The 25,497-nt window shown below is 43.9% G+C and overlaps 1 protein-coding gene across 1 annotated transcript in view; it reads right to left on the reverse strand.

Annotated features, from left to right (window-relative positions):
- Window positions 1–25,497, reverse strand: part of CMIP (c-Maf inducing protein) — a 121,261-nt gene that overhangs the window by 20,117 nt on the left and 75,647 nt on the right. The window contains exons 4-10 of the mRNA XM_072346480.1: window positions 11,769–11,930; window positions 10,594–10,635; window positions 7,954–8,016; window positions 6,855–6,935; window positions 3,841–3,944; window positions 3,173–3,277; window positions 2,055–2,408 (exon numbers count right to left, since the gene is read on the reverse strand). Of these exons, the coding sequence (XP_072202581.1) occupies window positions 2,055–2,408; window positions 3,173–3,277; window positions 3,841–3,944; window positions 6,855–6,935; window positions 7,954–8,016; window positions 10,594–10,635; window positions 11,769–11,930 (911 nt within the window). The remainder of the gene's footprint in view (window positions 1–2,054; window positions 2,409–3,172; window positions 3,278–3,840; window positions 3,945–6,854; window positions 6,936–7,953; window positions 8,017–10,593; window positions 10,636–11,768; window positions 11,931–25,497) is intronic.

Here is a 25,497-nt window from a genome sequence, read left to right on the forward strand (position 1 = left end):
GCTGTTACATTTTAATCACTATTAGAAGCTTTTTATTCAAAAGTATGCATCGCGTAGGCGTCAGGTGAACAATAAAAAGTCCTCTGATGAAGAAAACTGTTAACAATTCTCATTTGCTAGACTTTCAATAATTAAAATCTGCCTAAATAAATTACTCCCTGCTGCCCTAAGTTAATTATGCAAAAAAGATACCATTGTTGGTGACTCTCTTGTTTTAATGATGATATTGAGTCAGACACCTAAAAGAACAATTAAATTCAATGCTAAGCAACTTATTTATGTTTGGCTTACCACTGTTATTAATAAGAACATTATTTTAGTGGCTGCCCGCTGAGAGCTCAGCTCCTGGATGGCTGTTGTTTTCATAATGAATGTTTTCTTCCTATTGGCATGATCTCCAACTCTCTTCAAATCCTTCATTTTTCAAAGTACAGTAACAGTATTTAGCACCTCAGAAAGGCTTTGATCAAGAAGAGCTTGGGCATGCAAAAAAATCAGCATCATAACAGGATTCTCTGGCATTTCTGTTAGTACTTGCCCTTCTACAGCGCTTTTCCAATGCTATATTTAGTTTACCATTATATTACAAATAAAGAAAATGATGCACATGCAAAAAGCAACTCATCTAAGACCTCCCAGTAAGCCAGCAGCAGAATCACGAGTAGAACTCATTTCTGCATCAATGTTCGTGGGACCAAAAAACAGAACAAAACAAAACCACAGGATGAACAGGAATGGAAAGGGAACCTAAATCAGTGGAACTGTGACAATATGTACCAGCCGTGGTTCTGGCTTAGACACTGCCTTGTATATTCACAGGTTGTGATTTCTTAAGGAGGGTGTGGGCTCTGGCAAGGAAGTCTAAGGGAAGTTACATCAATTATGATTGTGAAAATGAAAAATAAAAACAGATTAAAAACTGTTTCTAGGTACAGAATGAAATAAAGTGTCCTTTGTGCAGGAAGTAAAATGGGAATGGAGATCTGGCACATCAAACTTTTAGAATTGAGACTGTGAGGACGAAGGTGCCTGTAAGCGAATTTGTTTATAAGCGTGTGTCAGCTGCATGATGAAACCAAAACCGTCGATGCTTAATGAGTCAGCATCCAAGCCAGCATCGGGACTGAAAGAGTTCGTAGTGTTTATGGAAAACAACTAGAGTCATGGGGACGGGAATAAATACACAACATGTTTCATGCAGCACCTGGGTCTCAGTGCATGAAGACTTAGAAACCATTAAACAGAGGAAAGACAGATGCCGTGCAATTCTAAATGCTAACATTTTCAAAGGTAGAAGATAGGGTAAAGAAACAAAAATTATCCTTCAGCAGCTTCCTGCTCAGGAATCTAATAGGAACGGTATTGTGGATTCACTTTTCCTATCTCCATCTCTTTGTGTGCTTACAAATGTATTTTACGTTCCTCTTGAACATATTCAGAGGATTTACCTCCCAGGAAACTATGGAGCCATCATACAGTAAAGGTCATTTGAGCATTCATTGTACAGGTTTGCTGTACCAAAGCAATCAATCAACAAACAGAGGATCTATTATAATAGAAGTAAATTTGAGCAGGCCATAAAACTTCTACAAATATGCAAGGAGAATACCTAAAGGACAAACACTGTCCTCATCCAGCTCCTGAAGAAGCCAAGGCAGCAGTGCTGCATATCACTGCACAAGCCATATGCCTAACACGGATCTGCATTTTTGAGCTTTGTCTTGGGCAATCCCAAGAGCCCTGGAGGAGATAAATGGATCTTTTATTTTGGCTAAGAACAAAAACAGAAACCACTGGCAACAACGTCCTGTTTTCTGTAACATGCGTGAGGCTCACTGTACAAATAAGCTTTCCCTTTTCATCTTCTTAATGCTATTTTTAGAACATATTGGCAGTGCCAGATGTCTCTTTCAGAGACTAGACTCCAGTGCTGGAGTTAGATTTATAACCGTGTGCTCGCTGGCCACAGATGTTGAAGATGAGAGGCCTGTGGGAAAAGCTCCCCCATTGCTAAGATGACATTGTTCAAAAAGCTGTTTAAAATAGTTACTCACAGCATCTTGAGTATTTCCACATAGCAGCCAAGGATCCTGTCTGCCTGGGCGCTCAGCTCAATGCTCATGGTGCTGCAGGTGGGACTGACCATCAAGCAGTCAATCAGGTTGGGCTCGCTGTCATTGCCCACGTTGGCTGTCATCTTCTGATTAGCCGTGTTGTTGCGTTCCACTTCCACGTGGATCTCATTTGAAGTGACAATGACTGGCTTGAGCCGGGATTCAGTCAAGGTAGCCTCCTGAGAGACCAGGTCAGGACTCGTGTGAAGAAGGCGGAGGGGGAGATTAGGCTTTCGGTCACACTGCTGCTGGCAGCCATTCCGAATTTCCTTCAGGCTTGGCGAATTGTCTCGACTGGGTTTTAAAAATAAACAATTAATTTCAATAGCCAGACATAACAGAGAGAGAGCGGGACAGACAGAGAAACATCGAGAAGCCAAGATCTGTCGCAATTTCCCACTGCTTTTCACCCTAGCCCACCGTATTGCTTTCTCCTTTGTGACTGGATTGTTGAAATCAACTAAAAATAGCAAAATGCTGCAAGAGGACTATTCTGCAGCCCCTACGCTAGAAAGATTTCAGCTTTTCCTTAGTCCAGTGGACATGCCCGTTTAGTATAAAGGTGAACTTTCCCATCAAAGTTGTGCAAAGCTGTAACAGGATCCATGCCCAAGTATGTATCTGGCTACAGTACATGCCCAGACACTTGTCTGCAGCCCTCGCGTCTGGAATTTCTGTTGGACACTACACAGCCCCTGTCCGTGCTCTACCACGAGGAAAGTCAGATAGCCATAAACAAACAGGAAACACAGCAGACAGGAACCCTTCGTGTCTACTGGAAATTGGCTCGTGTGTCAGGAGCTGCAGCACCTATCTTGTGGTAAGTCAGGAATCAGATTTTCCACAGTAATGGAGACAGTATCATGAAACCAGCTCAGGTTCAAAGCAGGGATTTACACGCAGACCCTTCTAGCAATGGGTGGAGTGAGAATGAAGGCACACTCCCACACACCCACACCCATGCTCACACCAATCTTCTTTACAGCATGAATGAAAACTCTTTGATGCCACGGGTTCAGGAGGGAGGAACAGAGGGTGAGCTGAGAATTCATACTGACCTGTTGATAAACTCCTCGTAACATGAATAAATGGCTGCTAAGCAGACAGCTACAAGATTTGGCAGAACCCTCGGATGGGGGCATTGTCCAGTTGGACCGTGCATGCTGAAAAAGAAAAGCCGAGATGACATCACTGCAATGGAGACTTCTGTGGGCAAAAAGAGTCAGACAGAAGGAGGTGCTGGAATAGGCAGCCTTGGGGAATCTTAAGAAAGGTCATAATAGAGTTATTTTAGCATTCTAAAGCACCATCAAATAGTCTACTTTAGAAGAAGGCTGAATTGCTTCTTCAGTTCATTCAGTGTGGTATCTCTACAGTTCCTCTGAAAGCTCAGACATGACTGAGCATTATGGGGTCTAAAGTGGATGGGAATCTCTCTATAAAGGCTTTGAGTCTCAGTGTATAGTGGGAACATGCATACAGTGGTTTCCGTTCACCTCCAGCGTGTATACAGTCAGAAAAGCCCAGTCATATATTTGAGAATAAGCTAGAAAAGGTTTTCAGCAAGATTTCCTAATGGACACCTCTCACTTATTTGCTGTTTGCCAGTACTGAAAGCAACAGCTACTCACAGGTAAGCATGGAGATGAGCAGGGTTGAGAGAAGTAATGGAAATAAGCATGCACACAGGACTGGAAAATACACCATAACATTAAATGTAACTAACCTATGAATAAACTTCTTCACCACCTCCATTCCAGCATTCAGCTCATTCAAAGCCAGAATGTACTCCTGAGTAAACAGACGCAATCGAGGGCATTTCCCAAAATCCTGTCCAAAAAGGAGAGACTCAGTGAAGACGGTGAAACATGCCTGCAATGTACATTGAAATTGTGGGTTTTCAAAAGAAATCCATTCAAACACAACTGAGTTCACTCTGTTGCTATGCTGACACTTTAGGAGCACAGTACCACTGCATGTTGCAGTAATGCACTGCTCACTAATAATGGCATGCTTTGCAAATCTCTTTCCACCCAGATCTACTGGAGTACTGAGCCCAAGCCCAGGGCTACAATACAGGAAGGATGTGGAACTGATGGAGCAGGTCTGGAGAAGGGCCACAAAGATGATGAAAGGGCTGTAGCACCACTCCTATGAAGACAGACTGAGGGAGCTGAGCTCATCTTGCTTGGATAAAAGAAGGCTGTGGGGAGACCTCATTATGGCATTGCAGTTCTTGTAAGGAGTTTACAGGAGGGGGACCAGCTTTTTACACCCAATCGATCAATTGATCAAATTCCTGCCCGCACTTTTCTTCCAAATACTTCTTTTTTAACCTTGATTTTGAAATGCATTTTTATTGCTTTTCATTTTCACTTCCACTTATGACTGCAGTTTCTTAAAAAGGCAACTCACGTATGAATTTTTACTCCGATATTTGACATCCTGTCTGTTCTAAGTGAGAATCTTGTTTGACACATGACCTTTAAGCGATCAAGTATAAAACACAGATCAGTTCTCTCTCTAGGGATCTCTATCTCAGGTACAACATGAATTTGACAGGTGAGCTCAACAGTTACTTGCTTCCTGTCCTGCAGTCAGCAAGGCACCTGCTAACTGAAATCCCACGTCTCCACACCTTCCATGCTATTTTGAGATGTGAAAGGAGTACAATCTGCTGTCTGATAAGTGTTATTCCTCAGCACATTTCTTCACATTTTTGCAGTTGTAACCTTATGATACAGGTTATACAGAGCTGCAGAACTGAACTTCTAAGTGTTGAGCAGGGCCCACTGTTTACCTCCTAGTTATCCCTCCAGCACCTGGATGGGGAAGAGGAGTCAACATGAAAAACTAAATGGCACCTTTGTTAACAAACCAGGGCACTGTGAATGAGAAGACATGCTCCCAAAATGCTGACACATTCCGTTACTTGTCTTGGTTTCAGACACTTCTAGAGCATAACATTGATAGGCTTTACAACTAGGGAAAATTACCAAAAATGTGAGTGCAAGCCTAGAATGAACAGTGACCCCTTCGAGTCTCCACGTCGCTCTTTGCCTGTGTTGAATACGTGGTAACTTCACATGAGAAAAGGACGATGTACACTATCAATACTGTTCACTCTTAAGATATAAAGCAATAGTGGTTGTATTCAAAGATATGGGCTGAGACCTCAAATAGCTGAAATCAGAAGGCAGAGAGACTCCAAGCACTCCCAGAACAACTCAGCATATCCCCAGCCTACACCTACTAGTGGGCATCAGCATGGCAAATGCTGTTCTTACTCTTTTGGGACTTCAACATGATAGACAAATAAAGCACTCTTTCTCTGTTTTCTAAGTGTGAAAATGTGGAGCAGAATTTGCCATGAACTTACCAAAGACCACAGAGGAAAGCAGTGACAAAGGCTGGAGCAGAAAGCTAGCTTTCCTGCTCTAAGCGCACTAAATTGCACGTGGCCTCCTAAGGTCATGAAGTTTACTGCCAACAGCACTGTCTCCCTGAAGGATTACTTTATTTACATGCGCACACACACATTCTTTAAAAGACTATTCAGTACAGAAATCCCCAGAGAGTAGTAAAGTGCCCAAATCCACTCCAATTAATATATGACACCGTAAATTCTCTGACTACACACTGCGGTACAGACATGTTGATTTTCAATCTGCAAATGTTAAGTACAGTAAATATACCCAATTCTCTGAAGCTAACCAAATACAAGCATTACGCTATGCATTTAGATTTTATTTGAGACCCCTCAAGAGCTCTGGATTCTTTAAAAAAAAAAAATCAGCCAGCCTGAAATCCAAGAATAACATTTACAGAATATTTCATTGAACACTACAGAATATTCAAAAATGTTTACATGTCTGGAGAGCGCAGGCACAGAGCCAGGAATTTGACCTTTTTGCCATCTTAGGCTTCCCAGCTAGTTCTGTAAACTCAAGGAGTTAAATAATACCGTTATAAAAATAAGGAATAAGAACTGTTTTCTACTGGATCCATGTTGTACACAGGAAGACAGCGGATGGGTTCCAAAATTATACCAGTCAGTGAAATGAAGTTGCTTCTGTAGTTACATCCCATCCTTGACATCACAACTGACTGCCTTAAATATTTTATTTATTTGCTATTTTTTTTTCCCACAGCGTTGTGAAGTAAAAATTATTTGCATAACATAAAAACCAAGGCAAGAAATTTAATATGCCTCAAAGGATGGAGAGCCAGTAAACACACCAACCTCCCTTTGGAAAGGAACACAGATCATGTGAGAATGTATTCAGTTTAGGGAGAAAATTTGGTATAAAGGGCAGTAAGAGAGGCCGGTAGGGCAGTCCCCTAGCATTTATTCCAATCATTACCACGGAATTGATTGGCAATATGAAGAGGGAAAGCAGCCTAGGAAAGAATAGTCTTAAATGACAGGAGTCCCTAATCCCTGCAATGAGAAGTATGGAGAACAAGTAGGAAAACACAAGGAAACTTGGGAAATTTATGTACAAACATACTGGACATGAGTCTAAGGAGAAACGGAATTGCAGAGAGTTAGTGCTGTCCCAAAGATAGTTCTGTATTACAAAGCGGTACGTGGTTACATGCCACACTCACACTGGGGGTTTTGATTTTTGGTGTCACATTGCTTTGTACATTACGGACAAAAGAGCAGTTGCTCATTACACAAAATGTCACAGTAAGATTTCTCTAACACGACCGGGTTCCCATAAAGCACGCACTCACCATGTTGTGTTTGAGAATCCGCTGTACCACCGGTGTGAACACTTCTATCACAACCATTGACCGTGGGCGCTCTCGGCAGTGCTGTAAGGAGCAACAAGTCATTTCGTGAGCTGCAGAATTAAAAACGTGGGTCTTTCTCAGTCCAAATAATTTGGGCTGGAAAGGACTCCTGGAGGTCATCTGGTCCGAACTTCTGCTCAAGGCAGGGCCAGTTCTGAAGATACAGTGAGCCTGCTCTTTAAACTTGCCCACTCAAGTTCTGACTATCTCTGAGGAAGGAGAGTTCACAGCCTGTAATCAAAATTTCCCTTGCTGCAACTGTACAAAGCCTGTCCCACACACTTAAAGATAATTAAGTTCCCATCTCTGCAGGGAGACCAAAGGCATGAAAAAATATGAAAGTGCCCACGTAGGTTGGAGTTTGTGTCTAGAAATAGCTCTAAGGCTGACTTACAAAAGTGAAACAAAGTCAGTGTTGTTTCTTGAAATCTGACCTAATTTCCAAAGGTGTGACTGCTGACAAGTATCTGGATAGGAAATTTAAGCAAGATCCAGACAGTCTGACAAATGTACATCCACTCATCAGCAAACAGATTAAAGCAGACTTAAAACTGAAACACAAAGAAACCTAGAAGAAAATTAATATTAACAAACCTCAAAGCTTTGCAATCCAAAGTACTCCAGACTGTAGGGAAAGGGTGCAAGCAGAAGCATGGATTTAGCAGGAAAGAGGATGAGTCCTTACGATCTTTCTACTGACATTACCCAATGACATAATACCATTATGCCTCAGTTACACACCAGATTACCAACCCACTGACTACAAACATTTTGCATTAACTAAATAGAACACAGAGTAGGACAACTCATGTTCCCAGATGGAGGTGGAGGAGTCTGAAGATCTGAACTCTCATAAATCATCAGTACTATGCAGGCTGATGTAGTAAGAATATGGATCCATTTATCAGAACGATGCTGTCAACTATTTCAATATCACCAATTGTTGACCAAAAGATTTGGGCATGAGGTAAGGATTTAAAGGTGAAAACGAAGCCCCCTCTAAGAACTAAACTCAGATATAAGAAAGCTGTTCTGATACCTTGCAGAAGAATTCACAGAGGTCAGGAGGAGGATGGTTGTTTTCCAGCAAAGGTGCAATTGCCTTCAGAAAAAGAGAGAGAGGGAAGTAAATTAATTTAAATACGTAAGTGCAAACCCACAACACTTTTTTGTTTGTTTGTTTGTTTGTTTGTTTATGGTTTAAATGAAAACAAGAGCAGATCCATTGTTTTGGTGTGTAACACAATAAGGATAACTCTGCCTCACTGTTTCAGTAATAACATCTCTCTAAAAGATAGAGCAGAAAAACATCAAGAAAACACGCATCTCTTATAAAGAGTTCAACTCACACAAAGCCAACAAACCATGAAAAGAAATGTAGCACTCTTCTTACTTGGAAAGACCCTTTTTTTATCAAAATCAAGCACCAAACTTTCTGAAAGTTGAGACCAACTATTCCTTTTTTTACTGCTATGCAAACCAAGGTGGCTACGCTTAGCAAATGCATTGGAGGTCATACCTGGCACTGAGAGTATAACAATCTTACGTTGTTGTTACTTCCTCTCTAAATTAGAAAACAGTACTAGAATAATGTATTCTCTCTACATGATGGTGCCTTTGGGCTTTTCCAGTCTGGAGCTAAAGGGATCCCCAACCCATTTAAAAGACTCCAAACATAGCAGCTAGGACATTTTGTATCAAGCAACCAAACGCCACATATTGTATCTGGATGTCATCTGGAGTTTTACTATTTTGCTCTGCGCTTTCCTGTGTATTTCAGCCTCAGTGAGTTTGCTCGAAATGTGTCTCACAACAGCCACTTTCACAAGCAAACAGATTAAGATTAATGTGGATTTTGACAATGAAAACCATATGCACCTGCAAAGACCTGTCTGGGCAACCACGTAATATTTGTGAAGCTTCTGTTCATTCTGGTGCGCCAACCATGTGTAACTAGTCACTTCCTCTGCTGCTGGCCCAGCAACACTGGCCTGCTGGAGAAGGCAACGCTATGCAATGAGACTAGAGCATCTTTGCTGCCCATCAGACACCCAAGCTAAAGAACTTTCTTCAACCCATCTCCTGCAGTGTCATCCATAGCACCTGCCAAGCCCCACCAGCCAGGCAATGCAAAAGCTCTATGTCTTTGTGTCTGTGTGGCCACTGCCAGAGGATCATTGCCTCAGAGACGGAGCTGCTTGGCTGTCAGCCTATGAAAAATGAGCTGTTTTGTTCAGCCCAGTCCCTACTGGATGTAGGTAACAGACTCCATCAAATGGGTCCCAACTCTGCCTGTACGGTCACTGTGGAAGAGGGACAATGTGAGAGAAGCCTGTGTTCTCTTTCTGTTCACTGTAGTGAAAGGCAGAACCTTGCTGTTTCACATCACCCAGCTGTGGGCAATATCCCTTACCAGGAAGGGATGAGTATTAATATTGATCTGTTCCAGCATCATATAGAGAAGGAAAGATGTTTTCATCTACACAGCAAATCACTGTGTACTTCTATGACATGACACATATACCAATAACAGCAGTACTTCTTAATAATAACACCATTTAGCTGTACAGAGGCAGAAAACACCAACTCCTTCATGGATGGACACAATCTGCAGCAGGGCATGACTGAATGAAACAGCCAGCCCTTGGAACCACTGATAAATGTCAGCTGTAAGAACCTTCAGAGGCCACCTAGTCAAAACTCCCTGCTCACAGCAGGGTTACCTGACATCTTTACTTAAAAAGTCCTTCCCCCAAAACACAGTTCTAACTGGAAGTCTGAACTAGAGGAAAATGAAAGCTACAGCAGATGACAAAGAGATGTAAATGCCGCTTCAGAAACATCTCAGTGACTGATCCCAGCTAAAATGGTATCTTAAGCAGCAGCTAAACACAATTCACACCTCCTGGCAGTGACACGCTGCCTTGTCGCTTTGCAGAAAGATCCAAGGAGATGTGATACCATCAGGCGGTGAAGTTCTAGATTTGATTACTGGGAAAATCTCCTGGAAATTGCCAGTGACTGAAATTAAATTATAGTGATGGGGAAGCAATTTCCACCTCTCTGATAAATTGTTGAGATTCTGTATTTTGTTACACCGAGGTTGCCATTTGATTCACTTTTTTTTTCTATGCCTAAATAAACACAACTTAAAGAAGAGATGAAAGTTGAGGAGGGCATTACTATAAACCGAGTGAACAGGGGGTTAAACTGCAGTGGCACACACACATAACCATACTTGCAAAAATCAAGCACTTGCTCACATACCATCAGAAACTGAGACATGCTGTATATGGCAGCATTAGCCCCTCAGGAAACTACTAAGCCTAAGGGTTTTATAGGGCACATCTGGAAATGATGTTGTTTTGACTATTTAAAGTACGTATACAGATACAAACATAGCACTCCGTAGCCCAGGAAGGAGACCATTTTGAGAGAGGATTAACCCTTCACATACTGTGCTGCTTCAAAGGAGGAAACTACCATAAAACATGAAAAGAGGAACAACAAGCCACTTGAAAACTGATAGTCCAAGTGGGTTCGATCCACCCTAAATTCACCAACATGGATAGAAGTGCTTTCATATTTCCCCTGCTTCTCTAGGATAGAGACTTAAGCAGTAAGAGAAGTGTTATCAACCAATACAGATTCATCCTCAGATCTGGACAGAGTTACTCACCACAATAATGCTCTCATGGTCTTGAGTGGTTAAGTTGTTGTTCTGAAGGGATTAAACAAAAGAAATGAGTGAGCAAACAGTACTGAGCTGGTACACCAGCATACACTGAACTCAGATACCATCAGGCATCAGAAGAAAGGCTCAAGGCTGCAATTGTTTATTTTAGAATAGAATTAATCTTATTAAAATCATTCTCTTAAAGAAGGTCTTATACCATCTGGTACAAGGGGCTGTACGAGTTTCCACTTCTTCCTAAGCACCATCTGATTCAAGGCTCCCCAGCCATGAAAGCTGAGCAAGCACCAGGATCCCCGAGCAGGATTCAATTAAATGGAAAACTAAAGCTAGTGATAAACTTCTTAAAGCTGTTTTCTGCCACCAGGCTGTACATTTCTAAGACAATTAGTAAAAGAATTGTTGCATACCATTTTTGGTAGTAAAATAACTGCTACAGTTTTCCAGAAGTTCCTTCTTCTAAAATGGACCTCGTAAAAGCCAATAAACCTACTGGAAGTCATTGGTTTTGACTAATGCAGTGGTTTTGGCTCTCACAGCAGCATGATCCATTCAGAGGTCGCAAAGTTTTAAGCTATTAAGATCTTAACTGACTGCAAGAACGCCAGCTAGCAACTTTTATGGTTAATCTTTGTGCATCAGAACTGGGACACCAAAAACCTGCCTGGCATTATACTTCCAATCCATGAAAAGTTAATTATTTGAAATAGATGTAAATAAGGAGGATAGATGCCTTTGAAGAAGGAGGATTCTTTTCTTTGAGATAACTGGTAATAATAGAAAGCTGCACAATGAATTTATTAGCAGATACGTATTGTTGGCCTTGTACAAGGATGATCAGCCATGCAAACAAAGCCAGTGGAATAGAAGTCAAGGGGAGTTTTACCACTGACTTGAAATAAGGCTTGAATCAGCTCCATAACAAATTCACCATGAATAACCAAACAAAACCCCATAGCCTCAAGAGAAAACACATTTTGTTTCTGGAAATAAACCTAACGTGGATCAAATTCTCTTTTCCTCCAACAAGTACAAATTCCACTCAAATCATGAGCAGAAGAGTTTTGAACAACCAAGTTAAATCAAAACCCAAGTGTGAGCTTTTAAAGTACTTGTCCCTCATCTAAAGGTGACAGTGTCTTGCAGGAGCACGGTCATACCTCTGAGAGCAATTTTGAGACGATCTCCAGTGGTGCTTGGTGAATAGAATCATCCTGGAGCGGAGATGTCAGCGCCATGTCCACCAGCGTCCTGATCTCCTTCAGCACCACCTCCCAGCGGCTGGGATTGCTGAGCACCTTCTTGTACTTGTATATCTTCTTCTGCAAAGGAAAGGAGAGGGTCACGTTAACGGCATCTTGAAAAGCTGATTTAGATATTCTGAGTTTGGCCTTTCCTGTTTGCTAAAAGGCTGTACTTAAACACATTTAAATTGAAAAGAAAACTAACTGTTTCCCTTTATTTTGAAACAAGTTTTTAAACTCCACAGCATTTCTTTGCACCATTTTCTCCCGAAAACACCTTACTCCTCAGCCTAAACACAGGTACTTCCTACTGCACTGGTTCCAAAGCTGCGGGACCTTTTAAAGGGAGTTAGTCACAGGGGGGAGGAGGTCAAAATATCAGTCCAGAGATGTTTTATTCTGTGCTTCTCACTGATGAATTTGCATTCAGAACAAAGAAAAAGTAAGTTCATTACGATGAAAAATTCCCACTGATCCGCAGGTGTTTTTTTCACCCTTTCCTTGAAGGCTCCTGAGGAGCTGTGTGTCTCTGGTGGTGACAGCAATGCATTGGCTGGGTCTTTAGCCCTCCCTGCAGCAGCATTTCAGCACTTCCACACTCAGGCTGCCCAACATCGTTCCTCACTCCTTGCTGGCTGCTTTGAGCTCCAGGCAGCTCCCACCAGCTCCTCGGCAGCCACATTGCCACACGACTGCACCGCAGGCTGCTGGTTCTTATAAATAGTGCTGGCCAGAGAAAGTCCACCCACCCAAATCCCCAGAGGTGATTTGATGAAACTGTAGAAGTTCAAGGAAGCAATGTCTGGAGTCCAAACACTGCTCCTGATGACAGCACAAAGCACATGGAGCAGGGCTTGCCAAGGCACAGGCCTCGAGGCCTGCAGAGCGGCGTTGGCTGCCTAAGCCCCAGTTCACAAAAACTGCCCATTTCATTCAGCTCTGAAGATTTGGCTGAGCTTGAACAATCAATGTGATCAAGTGGACTTTGCAAAGGGTTGACCTGCTTTGTTCAGTTTTGGTTTGGGGCTTTGCTACATGCATTTTCCCTTCTCCTCGCTGCTGGGCCCGTCCCAGCAGGATGCTCAGTACTTCCCCACTACAGCAGCAGCTGTAAGAATGATCATCACAGAGCACAGCCACCTCTGTGCCCCATCTGAAACACAAGAAAAGAGAACAATGCAGAAAAACAGATTTCTGGGTTTTTCTGCACTGTTGGAGGGGGGAGAAGAGAGTGGCACTGGGCTGACACGTAAAGGCTGATAAAGCAATCCAATTATCTTTTTAATTGAATTCAGGCAAGCACAAAAGCATGCTGGCAGCAGTTCACACTTCCAGCACATTTTAAGCCACTGACAAAATAGAGGAACAGCAAAACATGCTGTGGACACTACCGAATGTGTTTTGGATTTTAGAACAGAGCAAAAACCTTTGTACTTCCAAGCTCCTTGGGGCAGGGAGAATGCACCTATGGCTTTAAGCTGCCAGCACTGCCTCCACAGCACCACAGATTTCTTGGAATCTTTAGGAAACCTAAATCACAGAGCAACCCTTTTTGCTTATCCACGGTGTTTCTTTTTAGGGTCTTTTTGTTGGACCCACTCCAGCACAAAAGAAAGCCAAGCATCCAAGGCAAGGGAGGCTTCCTTTCTTTTTTAGAGACAGCCATGAAAAATTAAAGCTCTGCTGATGCTGACGCACGTAAGAGAGAAGACAGAAGGAGCTGTGCGCCCTGCTGCGCCAGGGAGACCTACAAAAGCAGGCAGCCACTCACAGGCAACGCTCAGGGAAAACCACCTTTGCGTGCACACCAGCAAAAAGTACCACACACTTCACAGCCTCTGCTTGCAGACCTCAGCACATCAGGGTGCATCACCAAGCCACAGCCCTGAGGGGACAGCAAAGGAGTTCTGAGTGATGGTGGGAAAGCAGCTGGAAATTAATAAAGAAATAGGGATGCTGTCCTGAGGAGGGTTGAACTCTGCTGTCCTGAACCTTTGCCCACGGTTACGCCACTGTTTTTCTCAGCGGAACGCTTTTCACCGTTGAGTGCCTTGCTGAAAGCCTCAATTAAAGCTCGAAGCCTATCAGTCAGATACAGAAGCAATTTGCTTTGTATCAGCGAGCACTTGGCCAACACCGAGCCATCTGCTCTATTCTACCTGTGCTGATTCTGGAGCGAGGAGAAACAATTGCTCACGTGTTTAAAAACAAAGCTGCCGGGCAAAGACCTGTAGTGGAGAACAAGGCATGTGGACATGCGCAGGGAGCCTGTTCCCCTGGACACAGTGTGAAAGATGCCTTCACTTGCTCACACGGCATTCATCACAAGATTAATGTGTACAAGAAAAATCCTGGGCTGGGAATCCAGCTTCACACGGATTTTGCTAAAAGCAGCAGCTCCTGAGACCATTTATGTGAGTAAAAATAACACACGCCAGCTTGGAATTTGACCCTTCTAGTTACTGACCAGCCAGAACCACACAGCTAACGTCATTCCAAAAACCTTGCTAAGCTGACTCTTAAAACAAAACCACTGAATTTAATAAGTATCCAGAATAAGCAGCATAGGGAATAGGACACTGACAGGGCATCCTTCATTCTCATATCACTCTAATTAATTAAGACTTGAAGAAACCCAAGGAGCTAAGTCTCAATCCTCTATTAGAGGAGGAGGAATTGAAGCCCACATGAGAAAAATTACTTTTCCAGTGTTATTAAGCAAGCATGTGATAAAAATCTGTAGGCAGTGGCTTTTGAACGCTGCTATGAACATAAAGCTCAGTAGAGTCTACGGCACAGGAAACTTTCAGCTTCTTTAAATGCCATCTTCATATGCTATTCCATCCCATAATGGCCTCATCTATAGCCCCTGCTCATTCATCGCTTCCCCAGACAGGGACGATAGCACTGGTATTGTTGAGGACTAAGAAATATGAACTCTAATGCACAAAAATGTAAGGCATGGTACAGCTGCCTTTCTTGATCCCAACAAGACCTTTCATGTAAAGAATACCTTATAGCAGCCAGCACGCTTGAGCCAAAAAGGACAAGATGAAGTTGGCCTTCTTGATGACCAAACTTCATCGCTGCTTTGCTGCATTCTGTATTCTTGACATCCAGTCTTCTTGTCAGCTTATACATTACATTAGAAAAAATAGCTAACCCTAATCCTTAATAGCCAGTTAAATTTTAGTTCTCTGTTCTTCAGCCCTTTTCCAAACAACAGCACCCATCTAATCACTTATTTTATGGCCAAGCAGGAGCTACAGCAGGGACGTACATGGCTCTGAGGGCCACGTGTGCCAGCAATTGTTTATTTCTTGCTGGGCAACGAGGGCAGTTCCAGCAGAAGGGAAAAGGTCACCCTCCTGCACGGAGGTCCCCTGGCACAGTGAGGGGTGGCAGAGCCAAGCTGGTGCTATAGCTTTATTTGGATGGAGCTTATGTGAAATGCAGGTGTCTCTTGCTGGACACAAGTGTACAGAGGAACAAAAAGCACAGAGAACTGGAACTGCTGCAGAACACTTTGTTAAAATGCTGTATAATAAGAAACGGGAAAACTTGCTTGCAACGTTCAACACGCATTTTGGCTTGTCCTACAAAAGCCAGGAGCCATACCAAGTACTCTTGAGCACCACCTGCTGGCATTCTGGCTATTAACCCAACACCTTGAGGACAGCATCCCCAGAACTCAGCCAGATCCACATCCTGACGCTACATAAGAATGATGTTGCTAACTTGTGCTTCCCCATTCTCCAGGGATAGGCTCAAACCAGCAGGTAGATCTACCGTATATATGAAGAAAAGCAACTTACTTGACTAAGTCCACAAAAAGTTCCATTCCAGGCGAAGGGCTGAGGCTATTTACATAAAGCCTCACAAATCAGGGAGCTCGGACTGCTCATACTGCAGCAAACTCCCAACTTTCTGAAGGTTTTGCACAGCAACACTCCTTACTGCAGCTGAAATTACATAAGCTGGATACTTCCTGATCTTCACTCAGTGAAGGTCTACATAACTCTGCAGTTTCTGCCGATTCACATTAAAAAAATTCACATTGACAAAAACTGACATTATTTATGGCACTGAGACTGGCACCCATGAATCTAGACCCTGAATAAATACATCAAGTGGCAGGCTCTGCCCTGAGCAGCTCATGGTCTAAATGATTAAAGGTAGGAAGGAGAAGCAGTGCAAGTACACTGAGATGATTTCCTTGTGCTTATTTGACAAACAGGGACCAGAGCGAGACTGAAGTCTTCTGGCTCTCAGGCCTCCCTGCTAATCACTAACTTACATCTAAATAAAAGCACCACCAAAAGCACTGGGCAGCAGGGAGCAAGCTGAAAGCTGATATCCTCTTGCTGTGTTTCCCAATTGCAACATCCCCCCGCAAACCTCTTTTCAGCCTATATTGATTAACCTCTTCTTTTTTTATCTATTTCTTTCCCCCCCTCCACTGTTGTCTACCACCTTGCTCCAGACCTCAGCTAACCCAGGCACAAAACCCAGGACACTCAAATCAGCACTGTTTCAAAGCTACCAGAGTTCAATGGGTTCAGCAAGCAGTGACGTGGGTCGAGATGTTACTAATACACAGGCTGAAACAACTGAACGGGCACTTGCCACAGGCACAGAGCTTGTCCTTTGCTCAGATACCACTGGGACAATACACTGCAGGAGTAAAAGAATGCTGAAATAAACAGAATTTTAAAAGGATGAAACACAGATTCCATTTCAGCTTGGGGGAAAGGGAGAAGAGGACTGAGGGGCTCACAGGGCAGCTCCTCGCTGCAACTGTGATGTTCATGTGCTGAAGAACTTGCTCCCAAAGCGTGTTATATTTGCATTACATACACACCCACCTCCTTCGATCAGAATTGTCCCCTGCTTGACCATCCTTCTGGGCTTGTGCTCTCTGATGTGTTCAAGACCACTGCAAAGATACCCTTCAGCAACAAAGAGGGATGAAAGGATGGGAAGGAAAGGATAGCCTACCAAAGGGATAGCAGACCTCAAATTTATAGACACCACTGAAAACAAATTTGCATGTGAATATAGTTCATGAGCTTCCAAAAACTGAAGTCAACATAAAAATTGTGACTTCCTTCGAGCCCCACATGGGGAAGGAAGAGCGTGCCAGTGCTGAGCTTCCCGCCAGCAAGCAAGCACAGGACCTGGGCTTTGCTTTTATTGGTCTCTTGCCTTTCTCTCAAATCCCGGCCTGCAGCATTTTGTCACAAAGACGCAGGAACACAGCTGGCAGATCCCAAAGCAGGTCCTGTAGCTGTGTATTTCAGATGCTGTTCCCCAGCTAGAAAATGCAAAACGCCAAATGCAGCTCCAGCTGCACTTTGCATGGGCTAATGCAGTTACTCTTGTAAAGCAGACCTGTCCACATGGGAGACACTTCTGGCAGGGCCCACTTTGATGCATTCCCCGAAACCCTCCATCCCTGCTTCCATTTCCTTTTGGCAAACACTCCCATTCTTCAGGCCGCGGTTCCAGCATCAGCTTTACACTTCAGGTTGGCAAAACATCAGCTTTCATCCTGCACACAGCAACTGCTGTTCTGTATTTTTCATACTGGAGCCAAGCTACGGTTTGTTTTTAATGTTGCTTTGGCTATGCAGAATTTCACTATGACTGCAGATAGGTTTCTAGCAGAAGCAGAAGCCGCTCCTCCCTTGCAAAAAAACATCAGCAGAGACAGTGCTGTGATCTTGGGTTGCAAATCCCATGCAACATCTCCCCAAAAGAATAAATGTTTTAATATGTGAGGTTTATAGCGGTCGTTCTTTAGTCTTTAAGCTTAAGTGACATGGTTTCTTTCTTCCTAGTCCTGGGCAGGATGAAAAACTTCATTATAACTGACCGCTACCGCTGTCCCTCCTGTACTGGAGAGCTCTGCTCTGCTGCAGGCTGGTGGGGTTCACAAACTACTCCTGGGCTGCTTTAAACTCCTATGGAGAAAGAGTGAGAAAATCCCCCAGGCAGAGGCTGCAGGAGTCGCACAGGGCAGGAGCCAGACACCTGCTTCATCTGCAGCTCTCCGACAGCCTCTGACTCATCAGCAGGGGGAAGGTTCAGTTGCACTGAGGCACAGATATCTCCTCTTTTGCAGGACCCCACTGCTGCCTGCTGCGGCATTTTTGGCCCTTTTTTTTTTCCAGAGCAGTAACTGCTTGGTTTGTACCCTGTCTGGGCATCGGGATCGCTGTGGGCACAACCCACAACTTGCAGAGGGGGGTAAGTCTGACATGTTTCTGCAGTTGAGATTCTGCAGCACACACTGCAGTCAGCAAAGCCACATTCCACCAAAAAAAAAAAAAAAAAAAAAAAAAAGAATAAAATAAACTATTGGATGAAAAGCAGGACTATGTGTGTACCACACACACCTCCCCAAACCTGCAGTGGACTAACTGCAATGCAGTGCGTGTGGAAAACAAATAGCATTCAACTATGGCAGGCATTGCCTGACTGTGGAGCTTAGCACGAATCCAAGAAAGCAGAAGTCACAAAGCACTGTGACATTAAGACTGCTACGCAGGTGCAGCACTTGCTGTGCACAGACCTAACGCAACCAGCTGTGTTACAGAACATCCATGACACCAAACAGAACCGCTCCAGGTTTCTAATACCTATTTGTGCGCTTTATATTCCACTCATGATGGCTGTGTCTGTGGAGCCTGGTCCTTGACATCCACCAGCACCCAGGCTGCGGTGGGAATAAACGACTTTGCCACTGCAGAGAAGAGATAGTGCGTAGGAAAAAAACCAACATGCACAATCTTATCGTTGCACTTTGACCAGGTCTGCCAGAGAAAAAGCTGTGCACAAGGCCACCGTGGAGAACAGCCAGGCACATACCTGCTGTGCAGAACCACCCCACTGACCAGCACCCTTCCCACCCCACGCAACACGAGTGACGTTTGTCACTGGGGAAGCACGGCACTGCCTTACTGTACTGCTGCAGACTGTATGCCAGTCCTTTTGGGCGTCAAGGGACTCTGATCAGGGGAACTTGCCACCTGAGAAACCACCTCAAATTAGGATTAAGCAGCCGCTAGTGCTACATGTGGTAGGAACTCTTAACAAAAGATCAGCTCTGGGAGAGAATCCCAGTTCTGCTGTCTGGGAAATGCTGGTAAGCTGTGGTAGCACCAAGGAGCATACAGAGAAATTATTTCTACAAATTCCTGCAAACCAGATTAAAAAGCCACGTCATCCCCTTTCGTTATTACTTTCTGTTGCTAGAAGTGGGCACCCTCACCTTTTCCTGCCCTCCTCCCCGCTCGCCAGTCAGCAAAGCCTTCCAAATGGACGCTTACCCACCTTTTTCACTCTCTCCTCCTTGGCAAATGCATTATTTTGCTGAGTTTCTAGCACTCCAGCACCATAAATGGCTTTAAGATTGGCTTCTCTCTCATGTGCACCTGCATCATCAATGTCGTCAGCAAGAGAGATGTGCACGGCTCGAGGAGCGTGTTTGTGTCAGAGAGCTGCTGCAGAGCCTTAGGGAGAGCACAGATACTGGATACTGATTTGATGCTTGCAAGCATCTTAAAAGGACCTTGAAAAAAAACAGGGTATTTCTGGCTTCAGATCCCCAGGCTTCAGAGCTTTGAATTTCCCATTTTCTCACAGGGAAATACCAGGTTTCAGAGCAGCACCTTCATCTGAGACACTCCCAGCATCTCATTCCACATTTTCATATCCCATCTCACTGCACCAAATCAGCACAAAGCACCAAATCTACTGCAGTCCTTCAGCTTACTAAAGTGCCACCAGATCTGCTATTTGCATTCTTAATTCTACTTAGTACAAACACTGTGTGATGTTCAAGACCCAACCAAGACCTGTAGTGTGTGATTAGCATGTGTGACCCCAAGGCCAGCATCCTCACAAGGGACTCCAGATTGTGGGGTGCCACCACCTCAGAGTGGAGCTGATGCAAACAAGTCAGACAACCACCCACTGACTTTAATGCACCTACTCAGCCACAGCCTAATAATGGAAGCTTCCCATATCAAATACTACAGTAAAGAGACATATGCGTATGCAACAGATACACAAACAAGAAACTAATATGCAAGGCAGGAAAGCGAAATCTGAAACAACACCTAGATCTCCTTTGCTGCTTCAGGCTCCTTTAAGTCTTCTCCAGATACCCATGAAGTAATTGGCAAGAGCCCTCAAAACATCAATAATGCAGAACTGGGTCCCAATACAGCAGCTTAACAAGGCACTTAGTGCATGCCAGCTCCCAGAGTCAGGCTTTCACACCCAGTGCATCGTGTGAGCAGGCTAATTACACTCCTGGGAGAGACTGCCAGTGCTGTGTTTGTAAGAGACCTGCTAAACACCCGATCTTTACCTTTCCTCTGCAGTTAGGAACCTGAGCAAGAGATTAATTTTGGTGCAGCACTGCATTATGGCAACTCTAGAAGAGAAGCTGTGATTCAGTGAAACTAGTGGTCACGCTGACCTGGAAATCTTGAACTGCAAAGAATCAGCCGTATGGGCAGCCCTGCAATAATGCGGAAGAGTGACTTGTCAGGACAAAAATGAGAATCCCCATGGCCGGTAGTTCAGCATTCCTGAGAAGCAACAATTGTATTTACTCCTCTTCAGAGCTGAGACCTAAGTACACAATAACAACCTGGCCTGTTTATTCAGCTGTTTTTGACACCCTTCTATCTTCAGACCTAATATTAGTTTGAATGGGATAACATCCAAGTCTGGAGGTGAAAATTAAGAGCTGATCCTGACTTTGCTAAAGCAAGACAGAAAATAACTATCTAGCTTCTACTTGAATTTCACTGCTAGCTGATGAGCTGCCCTGAGCTCTGCCTCCTCCAAAAACAGTCTGGGTGGATATGGCACTGAGAGACATGGCTAGTAGGCATGGTGGGGATGGGTTGATGGCTGTTCTAAGTGATCTTACCGGTTTTTTCCAACCTTGATGATTCTATAATTCTCACATCCCAAAGTGAGAGTGATGCTCTTCAGCTGCTGACAGCACCTCTAGCAAAGCAAGATCTCAGCAATGAGAAGCCAGGCCAAGATTTATTCGAGTGACACCTGATAACACACAGCCTGAAACTGGCCAAACCTACACTGGAAAGGGAGAGAGCCAACGAGCTTCGTGCACTCATGCAAATGCCTTCAGCCAAAAGCAGTGGCAGAGAGCACCTAACAGCAAACCCCAACCACGCCGTAAACAAAAGGCTGTAGGTATGATGGCCCTTCACGCCGCCTTTCCACAGGAAGCATAAAACCACCAGCACACACCTGTGGCCTGCTTTCATCTCTCTAGTGCCCTGAGGCTTTCAGAGGCAAAACTGAATTCCACAGCTTGGGTTCCCACCAATTTGTCATTGAATCATACGCAGATATAGAAGAGCGGAGGGAGAAGCATTCATCACCCTAATTGTATAAGAATGATTTATTGTTTCACCTCCCAATAACAGAAAATGTGAAATTTCGTGCTCTACTAAAAAAACTCGGGGTTTTCGGTTAAAGAAAGCAAAGTTATGGTCGAGACAACGGGAGTTGTGTGTGCTGTGCAACCACCACAGAGAGGGTCTAAAGTGCAGCAGCCACTGCTCCGAGAGCGTGCTGATGAATAATATTTTCAGTATGAAGTACAGCACAGAGCTACTGAGTTGCTGCAGTGTATCAAGGCTTCCTCTCTCAGATCGTAAATCAGGTGATTAAATACGAATGACAGATGTGGGCATTTTTAGCCATAACTGATGTGATTTTTTTTCCTGATCTCATAGTTTTAAGGCATGATTTACTGAGATTTAAGGCTATAAATTTCTTTAATGTCATAATTTAAATTCTATATAAGCCCCACTCCTGTATCAGCCCTATTTTTAATCATTACCATGGTGACAAAACCATAAAGGTGCTTCTACACAAGGAAAGCTTTACCACACTTTCAAGAACAGTTTCTCTTCATTTTCTGTAGGTTTAAAGCACAGAAAAAATACCCCCTCTGAACTTTCCCTGTTAGATACAGACACTGATACTCACACATAGCTGAGTAAATCACCTACTGTATAAAAATATTCTGTGTTAATGGATAGGGAATTCATAACCTGCGCACAGTAGAAACCAGAGAGGGTATCGTTATACAGGTCAAGTATGATTTTACATGACAAGCAATCCCTCTGCAATTAATAGGGCCGCTTGTGCATTGAAGTATCTATTTCCTGAAGACACAGATCAAACAATACCTAAGGGAGCCGGAGAAATATGAAATCAAAATTAAAGTTTTTGAATGAGGGCCAATAATTCTTGTTTTAGCATTCGATGCAAAATGTTTGCAAATCCCAGATGACAGCATTGTTCCAGTTCCTAATTCCTGGGAATCAAAACATGGAGTCTGTGCAGAAAAGTCATTTTAAAACAAAGAGAACGTGCTTGCTGATGGCACAGTGGGTTACACGAGCAAAGGCAGCTTTGGGAGGAAGCTGCTCCTCTCTGCTCAGCACTTGAGACCACATCTGGACCTCATGTTCTGCCTAGAGCTTCACAGCTGGGCTGTCCGTGCCCTGAGCAACCTCACACGACTCCAGAGCGTACCCTGCAATGGGAAGGATGAAATGGGACGTGGGTGATGAGAGGACCAGGTGATGTTCAGTGGTTCCTTCCAGCCTAAACTATTTTGCAGTTGGTGTACTTTCACTGTCCTGATAACAGATGGATAAAATGCCTGACAAAGCAGCATAACAGGAGAACTGAGGACTGGTTAATAGCATCAGTAGGAAAGACAAGAAGACATAGGCAAGCCCTTCTAGAAGATCCAGGTCACAGGCACACAGAGCTCCCAGCTTGAGTCATACTTCAGCCCCAGGTCTAGGCTCTGTGTCTTGTGTCAGCTCGGGACATTCCCCCAAGGCCTCCAACTGACGTGTTTCATTGCTGCATCATTCAGCTAACTAGGAAACACCAGCAACCCACATTTCATAGTGCAGGTGGTGTTCAGAGTTTACTATCCAGCATGCTAAAAAGAACCTGCAGGTGCACTTCCAACAAATGTAAATCTAGACTTGTGCTGCCTACCAGAAGACCAGACCCAACATGAGAAGACCTCAAGACTGTCATTTAGAACCCAAGTGCAGCATGGTACTAAAACAGTAAGGTGGATCTTTCCATGATCAGTACTTGAAGCACCTTGTAGTAGCACTCAATGGCTTCTTCAGGGGACAGCACTTCTGTGTGCTACACGTTAAACAAGTACATAGAAACAGACCCTACCCCAAAGAAAGCAAAATATAAATGGCCGACAAATTAGATGGATACTGCCTGGGAAAACACCAGGGTACATACCGGGTATCTGTGTGCGTCATGAAATTACAACAGCACCCAGCAAAGCCAAGCTTGGCCATTGTCATCCCCTACAGCAATGGCTGGTTGCCACCATACCTAAGCCTGGATCCAGAAGGGGCAGAGAACTGCATGTGTTACTCTCTGTTGTATATCCACAGAAAATGTTGTTATCTTTATTGATACACTGTTATGACTTATCAGCTTCCAAGTACCAAAGATTACTTATCATGGTTTCAAACCAACCTCCCTGGTTGAAAGGAACACTTCTGACATAACAGATTAATGATTTGTTTGTATTTCAGGATCTGGACAGTTGCTAACGTGTTCTGTTTATCCTCTGGAAGACAAAGACAGTTTGGCTTAGCTATGACCCGAAGGAAATCGGTACTTCTAAAAATAGGCTGAGGTGGCCAAAAATCCTCTAGGAGTTGTTGATACTCAAGATTAAACAAGGAATTATGCATGGCTCTTAGTGGGAGGGTTTGAAATGAAAAACCCAAAGAGAAAATGAGCTGATGAGGAACAGACTGCCCCGACATCAAGATTCTCTCCATTCAAAGAGAGTCACACCTAAAAAGCTGTGTAAGCATCTTGACAGCTAGTTAGCTGGATGACACATAAAACCTCTTGGAACTGGATCTAAAACACAGATAATTACATGTTGGGTTTTCTTTTAGTTCTGTTTATCTGAAGCATCTCTTTTATTATTCCCTAAGCTGCAGAAAGAAATTGTTCTTCATTTTTACTTCAATGTTTGTTTCTGGAATGAAAACGATTTCCAGAGTGCAGGCTGGCAAATCCCACAGCGTCCCACAATCCTTACAACTGCCACAAGAAAGCCCTCACAGACCTTGGCACCTTCAAAAGAGGCCGAAGGATACCCAGAAAATGCTTGAACATAAGGAGCTTCCCCAAACGTGTAACAATACAGCTATTCACTGGACCCAGCCATTTTCCTGGTAGCTCAGACAACATGCAAACCACAACCAACTCCAAAGCCTTGACACATAGGAAAAGGAGGCAGAAAGATATTGACAGAACGCCAGTCTGCTCCTGCAGCTGTAACACAAGTATTCCTGTTGTGAGATCAGAGGGGTATGCCTGAGACTAGTCCCCACTGCTGGGAACTCTGCATATGGGTTTGCCAGCTATGAAGTGGGTTCTTCCAGCCTTGTTTACACAGGGCGCAGGGAGCGACGCTGGGCTCAGCCGGACCCACTGGATGCTTTCACCCCAGGAATACAAACAACAGCAAGCTCATCTCTGCTCAGTATTTGTTTTCCCCCAAGTAACCACGCTACAGTTATCTGCACCGTTTTGCATCTGTGTTCTACATCCCCGCAGAAATGCTTTGACCTATTATTTGCAAGACCACTGGACAAATATATCATTCATCAGCACAACCGCCCAATTATAATACAGCTGCGGCGATCTCTGTGCCAGCTGGTGCTCTGTGCAAATAGACTCATTCCAGCAGAATAGGCTTCGTAGTTTTGTGTGGGTTCCCTCACTACCTGCTTAATCATCAAAACATGCAAATTCCACGGGCACCTGGCTCTTACAGCCACAGGCTCAAAGCAGCAAGCTTCTCAAGGGCAGCTCATGCAACCGCACTCCTCTGGTCTCTCCCTAGGCACAACATTTGTCGTGCCTCTTAGTTCTGCTGTGGTTTTACTTAAGGCTCCCAGTGTCCTCCAAAGTACAGAGCAGAACGTTATCAGGTGTTCCTTCTCTCAACTGCTAAGCAACAAAACCCATCAAAACTACCTCCGTGCTAGCAAAGAGGAATTTGTTAGTGTAAAGTACCTGAGCAGTGACTAAACCCTGTCCTTGTTCTTATGGGAAAAAGCTACTTGCTATTCTTGGTAAAGGGAAGGTCTTTCAAATCAAGATAATGTTTCACTTGTTTTTCAGAAGTGAACTTACTGGGGGTGGGGAGGGAAGCAAGGAAGCAAAAATAAAATCTACTTTGCAACAAGTCAAATCACTCAGAGTTTCCCAAAATTAGAGGCTTGGTCAGAAGCATTGGAAAGTTTAAGAAATACTCCTTTAAAAACAACTCCCACAGAGCAACTCTCCCTCTTCACAACCAAGAGGCATGTGAGCAAGCCAGGTCACTGCCCAGACGTTTTCTTCATCATTACATTGAGGGGGGAAGTGGGCAGGGGGTGCTCAGGCTGCATCATTACACTCCTCGTGTTTTTCAGTGCTGTGCTTCCAAGCCTGATTTTTGCCTTGTTGTAAGAGGGCAGTGTGTGCTGGCAGCACATTAGTGCCTCGCACGTCCTGTTTGATGACCAAGTAG

Source organism: Excalfactoria chinensis, chromosome 11 (assembly GCF_039878825.1).
Source record: "Excalfactoria chinensis isolate bCotChi1 chromosome 11, bCotChi1.hap2, whole genome shotgun sequence".
Classification (NCBI taxonomy): domain Eukaryota; kingdom Metazoa; phylum Chordata; class Aves; order Galliformes; family Phasianidae; genus Excalfactoria; species Excalfactoria chinensis.